General features: G+C 34.8%; 1 protein-coding gene across 18 annotated transcripts in view; it reads left to right on the forward strand.

The window, feature by feature from the left end:
* Positions 1–16,575, forward strand: part of MYCBP2 (MYC binding protein 2) — a 176,933-nt gene that overhangs the window by 77,799 nt on the left and 82,559 nt on the right. For all 18 annotated transcript variants that reach the window (XM_030943587.1, XM_030943604.1, XM_030943631.1 and 15 more), the window contains 14 exons: positions 269–386; positions 2,254–2,458; positions 2,811–2,964; positions 5,283–5,455; positions 6,503–6,628; positions 6,724–6,851; positions 8,458–8,549; positions 9,450–9,584; positions 9,665–9,748; positions 10,998–11,094; positions 11,898–12,090; positions 12,695–12,969; positions 13,905–14,126; positions 15,800–15,991. In XM_030943587.1, the coding sequence (XP_030799447.1) occupies positions 269–386; positions 2,254–2,458; positions 2,811–2,964; positions 5,283–5,455; positions 6,503–6,628; positions 6,724–6,851; positions 8,458–8,549; positions 9,450–9,584; positions 9,665–9,748; positions 10,998–11,094; positions 11,898–12,090; positions 12,695–12,969; positions 13,905–14,126; positions 15,800–15,991 (2,194 nt within the window). The remainder of the gene's footprint in view (positions 1–268; positions 387–2,253; positions 2,459–2,810; positions 2,965–5,282; positions 5,456–6,502; positions 6,629–6,723; positions 6,852–8,457; positions 8,550–9,449; positions 9,585–9,664; positions 9,749–10,997; positions 11,095–11,897; positions 12,091–12,694; positions 12,970–13,904; positions 14,127–15,799; positions 15,992–16,575) is intronic.

Raw genomic sequence — 16,575 nt, forward strand, 5'->3', positions numbered from 1 at the left:
TTCTTATTCAATGTTAATTTCTGAGTTGAACTGAAGAGAGGGTCCTTGATTTGTTTCCCTGTAACAGAAAGGCATAAACTTAACTATCTGGTGCAGTCTCTCAAACCTCCATTGGTTTAATATGCAAGATGTTTCTTGGCTCTAACTTCCTATAGTATGTGAATCTAGTAAATATATTTCACAGCAATTGAAATACTTACAATACTAATGTGTGTTTTAAATGCTGCATGACCATGTATTGACATAGAGTTAATTTATTTTTATCTAGGGGATGTCCCACTTTGGTGCAAGCATTACCAGGCCCTAGTACACAAGTTACTGCTGGGAGCAACCACACAGCTATTCTCTTAATGGATGGCCAGGTTTTCACATTTGGAAGTTTCTCTGTAAGGAAATGTTGCTTGCTTATGGGAATAAGCTAGTAATTCTTGTGTTGTTCAGAGACATTTCAAGACTGCTTATATTGCTCTTACAGAACTGTGCATAACTTCAGCATGTCTTCAACACTTGTTATGTTTTAAAATGTAGCCTTTAATATTGTTCTGATGAGAAAAACACAATGCCAGGAATTCTTGGGGTTTTTTAATATTTTAATGAAGATGGTGATTTAAAAGAGTTGTTTTATAAGGTGCACCGGTTTTCTCAAACTCTGTTACAAGCTTGGTTCTAAGTAATTGTTTCCTATTCTATTACCTGTCTCCATTTGATAGAAGTGTCCTGGGTTCTTCCATGGAAACAGCAATGAGTTGCAGAAGTTCTGCTTACACTTGAGGGGAAGGGGTTATTGCTCAGTACAGCACAGCACAACTCCAGTAGTCTTCTTTCATATCCATGTGGCGTATATTGCCCCATGTCCATATGAATCCATTCTTATATTCACTAAACAAGCATTTAAGCATTGTTTGCTTCCCTCTGTGCCTCCCTGTGTTTGCAAAGATGCCCCTTGTAGCATATAAGTACTGAGCTATTTTTACATGCTTTAAAAACTACTTACTGCCAGACACAGCAAAAGAGAAATTTCAACTTTTGAAATCTTTTTACCAAGAAAAGGAATTTTTTTAAAAAAGTGAAGACTGAAATTTTGGAAGTAGAAAGTCATGTCCTGAATTGAAAATGAGTAATATTTTGTTGTTTTTCAGACTTTAAGCAAAAGCTTTGTTGTCTATGTTCCTGTCAAAACTGTAAACATGTAAAGGTTTAAGCTTTGCTGTCTTGCAGTGAAACTTGGCCCCTGAAAAACCAAATTCACTCTCAGAAATGGGGTATAAAAGCTTGTCAGTTGACTGAGGGTTTTTTCCCCTTTCTCTAAAAGAAAACAAATAAGTTTAGGCCATATTTAGACCACTTGATTTTTGTGTCTGCTTTTAATATTGTGGTACTAGAAAGTTTGCTGAAAGCTTCATAAAGTCAAGACAAAATCAAAACAAAGCATGTTACTTGAAAATGTCTTCACCAAGTTTACTTATGTTGTTTTGAAGAAAGATGAGTAATGTGCTGAACAGAAGACATTTGCTGTGTATACATTTTTCTTTTCTCTAATAGTTTTAACTTCATTTGCATGCAGTGCATTTTCTGTGCCTGAGGGAGGTAGATGGAGCATGAGCAGGTTTCTGGCAGCAGTTCTTTCTGCATACTTAGGTGCAGTATATGAACTGTTGGTCCATCTCAGTAACTAGTTGTACATAGAGGTAAAGCCCTAGATCTCCAGATAAGTGTTCATGAGCATGTGCAGCAGTGCTTGCTGAGGCACTGTTTTTAGCTCAAGTTTGATGAGCTAATCGATTTCTAGGTACTTTTAAGAGGTATTTGCTGTATAAATCTTAGTCCATATAAGTTCAGAATTGAATGGAACTTGGATGGTCTATCTGAATATAATTTTTTTTCCTTATGAATCTATTCCTTGTTTAGCTCTGACATTAATCAGATATTGGACATGGTAGGAAAACAATGCTTTTATTTTTGATTCTGAAGATGAAGAGGAGGGTTATCCATCATAGAGAGTTGGAGTGGTATTTAACAAAAACTTTACTCAAAAACCTATCTGAAAAGGGAGGAGTATATCTGTCAGTAACTTGTTCCTTGTAGTTAAATGCGTAACGCTTCACTTGGAGCAGCCACTGCATTTTGAAGGTAGTTTTGGGGTAAATTCTCTTCCAGCTTACCAATTTTGTGTGACAGAACTATTGAAATAATTTATCCATCTTTGAGACTAACTGTTAATGTCACTTACTGATTCTTGCATTCTTCCTGCAGAAAGGTCAGCTTGGCAGACCAATTCTGGACATGCCCTACTGGAATGCAAAACCAGCCCCTATGCCTAACATAGGCTCCAAGTATGGGCGCAAAGCTACGTGGATTGGAGCAAGCGGGGACCAGACTTTCCTCCGGATTGACGAAGCTCTCATTAATTCTCATGTGCTTGCTACATCAGAGATCTTTGCAAGCAGGCATATAATAGGCAAGAACTCTTCTATATTATTTTAAATGCTTATAGAAGTACTGGAGGAGAAAGTGGGTTCAGTTGTGCAAACAATACAGGAGCAACAAGTCAAAAACATGGATGGAGGGACTGAAAATATTTTTTCCTTCTAGTTTTACTGCATATGATGATCCTTTCTTTAGAAAGGTGTTTTTTATTAAAAATAATAATGCTAAAGTCTAACCTTCACCTGCATTTAAATCTTATCACCTTTTATATTTTTGTTGTAGCAGTATATCTGTTCTTCCCTACTGTATTACATGGCACTTTCTAAGCATAAAGCATTAATGAGTGGTGTCTTCATGTTTGCTCTTTTTGATCCCTGATCTAGGTTTGGTACCAGCTTCAATATCAGAACCTCCTCCTTTTAAATGTCTTCTGATAAACAAAGTAGATGGCAGTTGCAAAACATTCAATGATTCTGAGCAGGAAGACCTTCAAGGTTCTGGTGTGTGTCTGGATCCTGTCTATGATGTTATTTGGAGGCAAGTGTGGATTATAGCTATTAAAATAGTAATGTATAAATCCTTTTTAAAATATTGTGCAAGGCTGGAGATTTGATTATACTTATTTTCCCTGTAAATGAAAAACAATTTTTAGTCTTCCATAAATATTTTTAACATTTTTGGACGGTTTGTTCAAGTAAGCCCAAAACAAATGTTCTCGTGCCTGAATTTTTAAAATTTCTTTCCTTTTTTGCATCATTCTCATTCCAATCTCATAATATTTTGGGGATTCAAATCTGTTTTGTTTCTTTACTCTCTTAAATCCCTTTCCTCCATCTACCTAACACTTGAGTCAATAACTTCCTTGCCATATTCAGCTGCATTTGTGTGTGTCTTAAATAGTTGTTCTTCTGTCAGGCATTAGTGGTTAAGACCATGAGAGGAGGGGTGGAGCAATGGTATTCTTTTTATTTCTGACATTTTGGGAGGTCAAAATAAAGGTATTTATTTAGATGGCATAGACGTTCAGACCAATTGTATTTATTTCAGTCTTTGGAGTGTAGTCTTTGAGCAAGTGTAGATAGTAAGCTTTCATTCCAACGCAGAATCATAACATCTAATTCTTCTATAACAAATCAAAAGCTATGTTAGCTGGGATTTGGAGAGAAATCTGAACTTCCATCTGAGTTCAAGAGCGTGATGATATTTAAATTGCTTGAAGACAAAACAAGTTTGAGTGATGCAGGGAACCAGCTAGCCAACATTCATCTGGAAAAGATGATATATCATAGGATCATGTCTTTAAAAGCTGCTTGTATTCTACTTTGGATGTCTTCATCCAGAAATGAGATTCATGAACTTAACAGCCAATTAACGTTGAAGCCTGTGTTTGCCAGGCACATTCCTTTATGGCATAGGAAGTACCTTGGATGGTTGCAGTTCTGCGTTTTGCACATCTGCAGGATTGTTTGACTCTCGCTTGTTCACTTCTTACTTAAAGTATGCTGAGATTTGAAGTAAGAGTAGCACCCACATCCCTTAGAGTTATATATTTCCAGCATGTTTAAATCTAGTGAAAGACTCTGTTTGTGAACTAAACCAGTTATCAGTGGCCATGGGAATGCAGCAAGTTTCCGGGGAGGCAAGATAATGATACTCAACTTGAAGACAATAAAGTGGTTATTCAGCTTGAGGAAGTATATAAAGTCACATATTAGATATTATGGATAAACATGAATTGAGATATTTTACTGTCTTGTAGTACTTTGGGGACTATAGAACTAAATCCATAGAGCATAAATACTTAAATGAAGAGTGGATTTTTTGAGACTGTGCAGATTTATTTCTCTGTTATATCCCATTCTTGTTCAATAGAAAACGCTAAAACAATCTGAAGAAGAGACATGTTAATAACATGCCTATTAGTAGTTAAATTCTTGGTATATTATTATTTCTGGACATTTTGATTCATGCCTATTTAAATGATGGATTCAGTTTCTTGCACAGACATTCTGATGATGTGCAGCTGAAACATTTCTTCAAAGCTTTGTGACTTAATCTCTTAGTGAAATTCAGGTGGATGGGGAATGTCACGTGTATAAATTTGAACATTGCTAACTTGTTAAAATCCTGAATACATATGGTGCCCTTTAATATTGTTAGTTAAAACTATTTCTTTGTCCATTAGATTTTTGAAAGTGTAGCAAGTGAAAATTCCTTTTGTGCTTCTTCAGAACACTCCCATAGACTTATGTCTTTTTGCTGTTTTTTCCTTTTATGTAGTGGTTTCAAAGATTTCATTCTCTTTTTTACTATGTGTTAATATATAATAGAAAGTCTTTGTATTCCCTTGTTTATGCTCCCCTTTTTTTGTAATCCCTTAAAAACTCATGAGGCAATGTTACCCATTTTAAAAAGCCCAAACAAAATACGTTGGATTCCTCAAGATTTTTTTCTTATTTGAAGGTAAGCCTTTTCCTTTCACTTGGCATCTTTAAAATTTTTGAGCACATCTGCCATTCTGTTTAGTACTTAGCTAGTTACTTCACACTTCTTAATAGATAATGCTGTTTTAACATTTGTTAGTTTTGAGAAATGTCTTAATATTTTCTGAAATTTCTAAACCCTAATATGACTTCTTGACTTAAGGTATAATAATGTTTTTGTATCTTTTTGTTTGCTGGAGTGTTAAGCTAATAAAGTTTTCATGTATTTGTGATAGTGATGCTCAGTTTCAAGAGTTTATACCAGCAGATCTACATTTTACATGAAATATCTTTAAAATGTAATTGTTGGTAAGGGTTTGTATTTTTTCAGTAGGTTACAGGTTTTGTTCATTCTGTTTTCTCTTGCTCTAGGTTTCGCCCAAATGCCAGGGAACTGTGGAGTTACAACGCGGTAGTTGCCGATTCCAGGCTTCCCTCAGCTCCAGACATGCAATCTCGGTGTAGCATTTTGAGTCCAGAACTTGCTCTGCCAACAGGTTCCAAAGCTCTAACCACCAGATCTCATGCAGCTTTGCATATCCTAGGTATATATTTATAGTTCATGAGTCAGAACCTTAGACAAAATAAAGTAACATAGCTTAATGTATAAACAAATTGTAATCTAAAAAATTCCTGACTTTTTTAGTTAAAATTTCACTTTGTAGCCTTTCACCATTCATTTTAACTTTTATAATTTGGCTAATGTAGTTATCTTCTGCCATTTTAATGATGTTCGAGGATTTTAGAGTTCTGGTCAAACTTGTTAGATGTCTACATAATAAAGTAAGAGACCTTCCTAGAGGATCTTTTTGGAAAGTCTGCAGAATACAGTCAGTACTCCTAACCTGGAATCTCAAAGAACTCAAACCTGAAAAAAGTGATCTTCAATAAGTTATTTTTATTTTAAAGTAAATACAGTATATAAAATCTTTGCAGTTTTGTATAATGAGTCACTAAGGGAAATATTATTTCCTTTTGTAGTTTTTTGTAGTCTAAAAATGCAGCACGTAAGTACATTGTGTTCATGTATAAACTGGCCATGTGCAACATACACAGTTATTTTAACTCGCTTGTCCACTGATTATGATAAGTCATCTGTTCCTTGACCTTCTCACTTCATTGTGTGCTAGAGATGTGGTACCTTTCCACTTGAACAGCACTTTTTTGTGTCTGTGTCAAAGTAAGGCATGTTAGGTCCTTATGTGTATGAAACAAAACACCATTGTGAAGACTTTCAAATCTGATTGTAATTCAGTTCCTACTTTAACTCTTTTTGGGTAATATTCTAAGTGTAAAAAGGAAAAAAATGTTACTGGCAATTTATTTGCCATTAGGAAAGTTTCAGAGTAGTTTTAATCACATTTGTTTGTTATTCTGGATAATAAATGAAGTTTATGTTCATTAGCAAGCCTTGAGATTCTGCAGCAGTGGCCCATAACTAAATCAAAAGTATAAAGCTACTTGGTAGCATATATGTGGTGTAGGGACAAAACAGATTGCTTTGATTTTCTTAACTAGTATTCATTTCTATTTCAATTATTATAATCAACAGTGAGAGAATTTGAGTTCTTTTTGGTTTTGCTTTCTTTTAGGTTGCCTTGATACTTTGGCTGCTATGCAGGACTTAAAAATGGGTGTTGCAAATACAGAAGAAGAGACTCAAGCAGTAATGAAAGTTTATTCTAAAGAAGATTATAGTGTTGTTAACAGATTTGAAAGTATGTACACACTAAAATTTCATAGCACATGCTGATCAGGTTGCAGAACAACAGACTAAGATTAACTGCATTTTTGTTGGGTTTTTTTTCTGCAGGTCATGGAGGAGGCTGGGGTTATTCAGCCCACTCCGTAGAAGCTATCCGTTTCTGTGCTGACACAGATATATTGCTAGGTGGTCTTGGTCTTTTTGGTGGTAGAGGTGAATACACTGCTAAAATAAAGGTAGGAGGTTTGGTTTTGTTTTAAGCAATATTGTGTCTCAAAATCACAACTTTCAGTAATGCTATCCAAAACCATGATTAGTTTTATTTCTTGATGAATGAGTGGTTTACTGTATGTGGAAAGCATTATGCAGGCACAGTGGATGAAGTAAAGAGCTGAGAATTACAATTCTTACTTTTCATTAAATTGGTCCATTATTACCTTCATTAAATGCTGTGCCATCCTAGAGATATTTTGGGCAGTTATTTTAGAGTCTGAATGGTTCTGTGATCTATTTACACAAAGCTCCAAGGTCCACCACCAGCAGATTGGTGTTGTGGACTTCCGGTTAAAATCATATCCTGTGTGATGCATGAGGAGCTGTTCTCAAAAACAGAAAAAGAGTCCTTATCAGGAGCTATTGCTTTCCACTTTCCATGCCATTTCTTTCTCATACTGCTCTGTGGATAGCTTCTGGGCTGGATTCTTCAACTGAGAGAAAATGGCAGCAAATACAATTAACTCTGTGCCAAATATAGGCATGATTATGGGTGGAGCATGTGTGCTGATTGTTTTAAAATAAATAAATCTGGCTATGGATAAATAAACCTCACAGAAACACACGCTGGTGTAAGACCTCTGGTTTTGGGTGGCTGTTCTCTGCTCCTATATTTTATAAGGATTTTGGTGAAAGATGTTATATCTGAGATTTCTATTAGATGTTTGTATTTGTATATTCAGAATGTGTTATTGTTACTTATCATTTAGTGGAATATTGAATTTTCTCCCTCTATTTTCAGATTAATAGATATTGAGGTTTGTACTAGGGAAATGGATGACATGCTTAGCAGTAACATTTGCTTAAGCCAACAGGAAATCCAAAATAAGTAGTTGCACTTTATTCTAGTTTAACATAATGACTGAGAATTGCAAATAAGTACAGCCAAGAAACTTAAAGTTAATCACACCATTTAAATACCAGAGGTAATAACGTTATGATAGTACTCTAACATTGTATTTTCAGTTTGTTTGGGATTAGCTTATAGCCAAGATTAAGATCTGCCAGTCCTACCAGAAATAAGCTGTGTATTAAATAGGTGTTTGCAAGAGAAGTCATAGACATGTATTGTGGTCCTTTTTCAAAATCATCAAATGGTAGAAATTACTTGTAAGTAAGAAAACAAACTTGTCTTAGGTGTCATATTTTGTCCCAGTCACCAACTGTTTGTAACACTACTGACTGTCTCTGCTGAACTGTCAAGCTGTCCCTTTCCAGAGAAGCCGAGTAGATCTTAAGGTCATATAGTGCATTTCAGTTGGTGATGGAAAACCTGCAGCTTCTGCCAAACTTTGCCTTTTTTAGATGGTCTGCTTTTGTCTTGTTTGCAAGATTTAGGGAGTTTCTCCACTTAAAAATGTATCTGGACATAGGGCTGGGAGGTCAGTGTCAATTGCTGTTTCTTAACAGTTAATGCCTGACTTATGAATGTGGTTTTGCCTGTCAGTGATATTAAGTAGTAGTTATTTTTGGAAAATACAATTTCCCAGAATGCCAGACAAGAAAAAGTGGTGTTACGAGGTTGCCAACACCTAAGACATAATTTTACTTTTTTTCTTACTTCACCAGTTGTTTGAATTGGGTCCAGATGGGGGAGACCATGAGACAGATGGAGACCTCCTTGCTGAGACAGATGTTTTAGCATATGACTGTGCTGCCAGGTAAGATGTTTAGCTTGCCTGCTTGCACCTGCTTCTTGATCTTTATTTTTACTTCCCTATACACATTTTAGTATCACTTTAAATATCAACAGAGATGGTCTACATCATTAAAATTTTGTAGCTTGTGATGTAAAACACTCGATGTGTGTAGGGAAATAGTAAAACACCAAATATGTCCCCAAGCCATTACAGTATTTAAATTAAAAGAAGAAAAATAATCAAATTCTTGCTCTTGTATAAATCCAAGTCAAATCCCATCTTCCTGAGACCATAAGACAAAACATTGCAGCAGTTCTTTTGTGCATATGGTTTAATTTAGCTATGTTGTAGCTGCTTTTTCATTCTCTGTAATGAAGTAATTTAAATTTCAAATGATACGTGATTAATTCTTCCAGGTTTAAATCTTATATATCAATCCCCTAAATATATATCCTGTTAAATGCTTATTGTAATTACTAAGAATTTATGTACAAGTTCTTGTCATTTGCAAACATTTTCTGAAATCAGTATTATATAGTACTTTATAATTAGTACTTTGCTTGAGTATTGTATATTAAAAGTAATTGGGTTTATTTAAGTTAATTGACTTAAACCTTTTAAAATTAACATTAAGTTAATTTAACTTAATATCTTCTTACTCTGTTTAGCATTGATACAATTGTTCACAGTTCAAGATCAAGCACAACTCAGGCATTTGTAGGTCCCTCTGAATTATTTTTTAATTACTACAATATTTTTAGATTAAAATTTTTAGATTAAAAGCTTTTGGGTTTTCAATTTAAATAGATACCACTTAACACCATTGCTTCTCAATATCTTTTAATAATTAGGGTGGAATTTGTTAAAAGTGAATATAAAAATAGTTAGCAGCTAACATTTTCCAAAATTTACTTCTCCCAGAGAGAAATATGCAATGATGTTTGATGAACCAGTGCTCCTGCAAGCTGGCTGGTGGTATGTAGCCTGGGCAAGAGTGTCAGGACCTAGCAGTGATTGTGGATCTCATGGACAAGCCTCTATTACTACAGATGATGGGTATATTTTTTTCAATATTTTTATTGAAAAATAGGAGCTCTAATAAGGCTTGAATAATAACTAGGTTATTTCTCTTTCAGTGTTGTATTTCAGTTTAAAAGTTCCAAGAAATCTAATAATGGTACAGACGTGAATGCAGGACAGATTCCACAATTACTATACAGGTAATACTTTAACCTCTGGAACAATTTGATGACATATTTTTAAAATAGAAATATTTAATTCATTATAACTGTGTTTCATGAAAATATTACTGTATTAAGCGAAGGAAATAAATACCTGAAAAATGTAGGGAAAACTTAGTGCCTTTGAGAAAAGTGATGAAATTATACCCACATTCACTTCCTTGCTGTTTTTCTTGCAGTCATGCTGCATGAGTCTTGAGATTTTCATTTACATCCATAGAATCTCACAATGGCATGAATAATATTTTTTGCTAGTTGGGAAATTCTCTATTTGGTTGCCCTCAGTTTAGGAACTGTATGCTCTTGAACAGAGGATGTTAATGAAACAAAGCCAAAATCAACAAAGAACTGTGCTTTACAATAAGTTACCATAAACTTATTGCCTTGATAAATGTTATGTGTTTTAATAATCAGGAACTCTTCCACTGTGTTGATAGTATATTTTACAGATGTCCTCAGATGGATACATGACAAAAATATTATATATTCTGTGTGTATATAATTCCCCTGGCTTCCACGCTGATTCTAAAGCTTAGAATGCTTTGATACCAGTTTTCTTGTCCTTTCTAAGAATGTCCTTTTCAAGGTTCCTCTGCAGAATAGCTCACTTCTGCCATTAAGCTTTCTGTCCATAGATGCCCTGTCCTTCTAGGTGAAAGTTTCATTTTGATGTATATGAAGCCCTAACATGACAAATTCATCATCTGTTGATTTCTATGGGGAGATGGCTGTAGCCAAAAGGCAAACAAACCTTGAGACCTCTGAAGACCAATGGGTGGCACAAAAGGGAAGATGCTGCTGTGGTAGATGCTGTCTGTATTTTTAACTTCCATGTACATTTTCCTTTCACAAAACCGGTGTTATTTTAAAGAATAAGATTTCTAGTCTTGATGTCGTCTGAGGAGATACAGTAGATACTAGTAATAATTGCATGTAATTAAATCTCAACCTCATTTTTAGTTGTCACAGTACTGCCAATTGGAGAGAATTCAAGATACTTGGTTACTGGTCTAGAATGATTAGGAAACTGCAAAAAGTTATGTTGAAACAGAACTTTTTTTTGAGAATTAAAACTTTTTTCATTTTGATTCTTTTCCCCACTTGAACAATAAAAGCAGTAAAAACTACAGAAAGTAAAAAAACCAAAACAAAACACCAAACCCAACCCAAAACTCTACTAAAAATTAAAACTAGAGATTTCAAGTAAGTTCCAAAATTGTTCTTCCAGGTTGCCAACGAGTGATGGGAGTGCATCCAAAGGAAAACAGCAAACTAGTGAACCTGTACATATTTTAAAGAGATCTTTTGCCAGAACTGTCTCTGTGGTGAGTACTATTGAGAATCTTCTGTGTTTCCTGCAAGTTCATACATGGTTAGGAAACTGAAAAATGTAGATGTGGAAATAATTGTGATTTTGTGCTTGCTTTCTCAAGCAGAAGTTAGGTACACTGATAAGAATATTTTATTTTTTTACTTTTTCTGAATATTTCATTTTGGTGTTCAACACCAAATACTTTTATTTTACTTTCTAAGGTACAACTTTGTGAAATTGCTGACCACCTACAATAATAATAGTAGAAACAAAACTTTTTACATCCTCAGATTTTTTGTGAACTACCATGTGCTTCTGTTTAGCTTTCAAGTACTGTAAATTTCATATAGTGCCCATGGTCCTGCTGATCATAACTGTTTAAAAACAAAATGAACACAGCCCTGATAATACTTTATGACAAAAATGTATTATGTCAAAAGTCAGTGTTGCACGCTTCTGTAGATAAGCAAATAAAGTTTACTGAAAAATCTCCATTACAGGTGAATACATTTGTTCTTAAATAACTGAGGGGCTTCCACACATAATATTCTAATATAGCTTATAGATAGATTTTATTATGGTATTGCAGCGAAGTGTCCCCTGCATTCTCAGTGGTTTTTTAATATTCTCAAGCAAATTGGGATTTGTGTGTTGCATGGTAGATGTGTATAGACATAAATAAAGATGCTGTCTGATTCAGGTAAACATAAATAAAGAAGATATTTGCCTTTTGTCTAACACTGATGCAGAACTGTCATTTCTTGTTTTTTAACACTAATTCTGTCCTCGATATCTATCCTTCATACCCTGAAACAGGAATGCTTTGAATCTTTACTGAGCATTCTTCACTGGAGTTGGACAACACTGGTGCTGGGAGTTGAAGAACTTCGTGGGCTGAAGGGTTTCCAATACACTGCTACTCTTCTGGATTTGGAAAGGTTGCGTTTTGTCGGCACTTGCTGCCTGAGATTGCTGAGGGTCTACACCTGTGAAATATACCCAATTTCAGGTATTCCTCTCAGTTTCATATTTATTAGCGAATAATCTACAGGAAATTTATGGTTTGATCTAAGTAGTCATGTAGGATATGATATAAAATAGATTTGCTCACACAGATGGTTTTATTGGAGCAATTAAAAGACTTGTTATCAGAAACAAGAAATTTTCAATTGTCCTCATAACTAAGTATCCTAGTACCACATGTTTGCACTGTAACCTGTGTATTTTAAAGTTTATTTCCTGTGTGATTTGTTAGTTGAGCTGTTTTGGACAGTTTGTATCTTCTTTTTTCCATTTCTGTACATAGTGCTTGCTGTGGGAGTGAGCACAGTGTGAATTTGAAAGATTATGTGTTTTTCATGCCTCTAACAATGCTCATTAAAGCACAGTATATGTTATAAAGGATCAGAAAAATGGGAGTTTTTAATGCTCAGGTTTCTTTGATAGAGTTTAACATCCTTTCACTGTTCTACTTTTGGAATTAACTTCTCTGAATATAGATTCAACAATGTTGCTGAATTCCCTGTTTTTCTGTTTGCATGTAAAATGTGCATTCTAACATGAAAATATTTAATTATTTTACATTTAATGCTTCTGTTTGTGTAATCTTCTAGCTACAGCTAAGGCAGTTGTAGAAGAAACCAGCAAACTAGCAGATTGCATTGGAAAAACTAGGACCTTGCTGAGAAAAATTTTATCTGAAGGAGTTGACCATTGCATGGTGAAGCTGGACAATGATCCACAAGGATATCTTAGTCAGCCTCTCAGTCTGTTAGAAGCTGTTCTTCAGGAATGCCATAATACATTTACAGCTTGCTTCCATTCATTCTATCCAACACCAGCTCTCCAGTGGGCATGTCTTTGTGACTTGCTGAACTGTTTGGACCAGGTACATTGAAATGGCTCAAGTAAATATAACAGCTTAGCTTTTCCTTTTGCTCAAATTGAAGCCAAGTAATACTTAAAAATGTTACTAATTTTTGCATTTATTCTGATTTGCGACTTGAGTTCTGTTGTGTTTTGGATTGTTTTTTTAATGATTGAGTGTTGGATTTGTTTCTGGTTTTGTTTGTTTAGGGTGTTCTCTAAATGTAGTTCAATAAGAGCCTAGGAACTTTGTCGTCTTTAGCTTTTAAGAATCTCTGCGATACAGTGAAGAAAATTTGTCAGCACCTGCTGTTTCAGTGTTGAGGCTGTGCCTTTATATGTGCTTACTCTTGCTGCATGTTGACTAAGAGCATCCATGTAGTATTATTTTTTATCGCTAATACTTGAGTAATTCCTCATTATTAAACACTACAGCAGTGCTCTGATCCAGCCAAGTACATGAGAAGCAGCTGGAAATATTATTCTGTAATCAACAACTTTCTTCTTTTGCTTTATTTAAGCATCCCACATCTAAACAGTGTAGTTGCTTGCTTGCATTGCTTGTGGTGGGATGTAAACAGTTTGCCGCTTTGCATGAAGATTCATTTAGCATATACCATTTCAAGGAAAAATCTGTTCTTTAATGTATTACTCTAATTAAGTTGTTTAATTATAATTGTTAATTATAAGAAAAGCCTTCTCTTCAAAGGATACCATAATTTTAAAAGTAATATTAGACAGGTTTATTTTACAATATGCCAACCAATACATTTTAATTACTCCAGTTTTGAAGATCTGAATGCAAGCATATGAGGGAAGGCAGTGTAAAATTCATAAAAAATCTTTCTCTAAATTATTTTTATTAATTACAGTAAAGCTGGGAAGTTCTTTAAAAGTAGTTTCTCTGTTGTTTCAGTGCAGTGGTGCCATTCAATTAACTACTTTTTCTGTCTTCAGGATATCCAGGAAGCAAACTTCAAGACCTCCAGCAGTAGGCTCCTTGCAGCTGTCATGTCTGCTCTGTGCCACACATCAGTGAAGCTGACCTCCATCTTTCCCATTGCCTATGATGGAGAGGCCTTGCTGCGCTCCATGGTTAAACAAGTCAGCACTGAGAATGACTCTGCCCTAGCCCATCGCTTCCCTCTTCTGGTTGCACACATGGAAAAGCTCAGTCAGGTGAGGATGTGTTCTAAAAGCCCAATGATTTTACTTTGCAACAAAAAGCTGTTATGTACCTACATTTTATTGTTTGATAAAAATGTACATGAATTTACCTAAGTGTTTTCTTTCTAAAAGGCTTAGTTTAGAAAGTGTTTTCTTTCTAAAAGGCTTAGTTTAGAAACTTAATATTTTGTACAATTTTCAACTTTTTGTCCGAAATATTCTAACTGTTTCTTCTTTGGAGAATGTCTAAGCAGAATGGTTCTTATCTTGGAATATTAAAAATTGGACGAAATATCCTTTGGAGTAGTATTCTGTTGCATAGTGTTTTCTGCAGCCGTTTTTCAGTTTCTTCATGTGATCAAAAGGAGGAGCATGTAGATAGATTTGGTGTTTTGAGGAAGAGTCAGCACAAGCTTAGTAATAAAAAGTCATGTCCCAAACTGGAGTTTTTAAGGGGATCGGTAAAGGAATCCCAGTTCATACTGTTCTAGCAAAGGTTATTAAACAATTTCCTAATCAAGGGCTCTTTAATGCTGTATTGTTGTAGTTCTGATATTTTAGAAGTGATTTACAGGAATGAGAAATAAGATAGAAAAGAAATAATAAAAGATAATAATCAGGGAAATGGGACTACTAAACAGTATTCTATTCTTCAGTTTGGCTGGCAGCAGGGATATGAAATTATGAATTGTGCAAGAAAGGTAAGTAAAGGATAGTTGTAGAATCTACCATTCCCAGAAATTTAGAGTAAAAGATAAGGTCAGAAGTTTTCTACTCTTCATAAAATACACAGTTAAGCTGGGGGCATACTCCTGTAGGCCATTATTGTGCTAAAAGCTTTCATGGACTTGGAAAGTACCTGTACAAATTAATGAAGGGAAGAAACAACAGGCACTACTAAATGCAAATATTATATATGTGTCTTGGATACAGCAGCCTCCTAATTGTAAAAGATGGAAAAGTGTTCTGTACAGGTTTGCTTTGCCTGATTGTCTTCCGTATTTGTTCACTACTTGGATTTTTTTTTTAGCATACAAAGAGGTGAGAAAGTTAAACCTTGGATTTCATCTCTTGAGCTGATTTTATTTTTCTTATCAAATGCAGTGGATTTTACTGCTAGGCAGAAAACACAATAGATACTTAAGCTTAGGTTGGTTTCATAGACTTCATTCAGCAAAGAAAAACTGTGTTTATAATCATCCCCCCACTGGTTTTGTCTTACCTCTTTGCATAGAAGATTCTTTTTGCTAGCACCAAAACAATAAAGCTTCCAAGTCTCTTGTTTAGATGCTGCAGAAGAAAATTACATGAACAGTTTCAAAAGTAGCTATATATCCACTGTGTTTTAGTGTATGCTTTTAAAGCCCATAGGTTTTATGGCTATATAGTATATAAAGAAGAGACATCTCCTGGGAAGGACATCTGCATCTGGTGTCTTTCCAATGCAATAAAAGACTTGTCACCACCTCATACAGGAAATTAAGGACATCAATCAATTCTTTTGACAAAGGAATACATACTATGATAGCTTTGAATATTTTAGTTTTTTTTCCCACCTTCTAGATATTTCTGATCTTCATGAAGTCACAGATATTTCAATTACCTAATACTTGTAATATGTGAAAGTTTGTGTTTTGGTTTTTTAATAACCATGTTATTTGTCATTGTTTTTGTTTACACTGCAGAGTGAAGAAAACATTTCAGGGATGACAAGCTTTCGGGAAGTGCTGGAAAAGATGTTGGTCATTGTTGTTTTACCAGTACGGAACAGCCTTAGAAGAGAAAATGAACTTTTCTCTTCACATCTAGTTTCTAATACCTGTGGGTTGCTTGCTAGTATTGTGAGTGAGCTTACAGCATCAGCATTAGGATCTGAGGTAAAGCTGCTCTAAAATAATTTTAGAAGTCCTTCAGGAGAAACATACTAGGAATGTTATAGAGGCTGGATGGGTATTTTACAGGTGTGCAGATCTTTCCGGGGTTCTGGAATTCTCTGTTTTGGGTAGCGCAGATGATTTGCATAGATTTACAGGCATATATTCACTGTATTAGAGAAGTACTGTTGATAATTAGCTACTTCATTAGTGCTGAAGAATACTGCAGATTGTTTTAAAAAAGGCACATTTTTGAGTACTTTGCTTTTTGACTGCATATTTGTGTAGATATACAATCCTTTCAGGAGGCTATAACTTCATTAAGTGACAGAAAAGTATCTGACTTTGTTAAAGGCATGTCACTGTCTCTGTGCTATCAACAGGCTTTTCTCACAGAAGGAATCAGGCTTTTGATAACATCTTGATTCAAGGTGTTTTTACCATTATGTAACATCTGTTTCTGCCCTCTCTTAATCTTGACTGTACCTAAGGCAGAAATACCTAACTTACCTAAGGCAGAAGTACCTAACCTTTCTTTTAGTACAGCTTATCTGTATTTTTTGCTAATTCATCCATAAAATATATAT

Source organism: Camarhynchus parvulus, chromosome 1, assembly GCF_901933205.1.
Source record: "Camarhynchus parvulus chromosome 1, STF_HiC, whole genome shotgun sequence".
Classification (NCBI taxonomy): domain Eukaryota; kingdom Metazoa; phylum Chordata; class Aves; order Passeriformes; family Thraupidae; genus Camarhynchus; species Camarhynchus parvulus.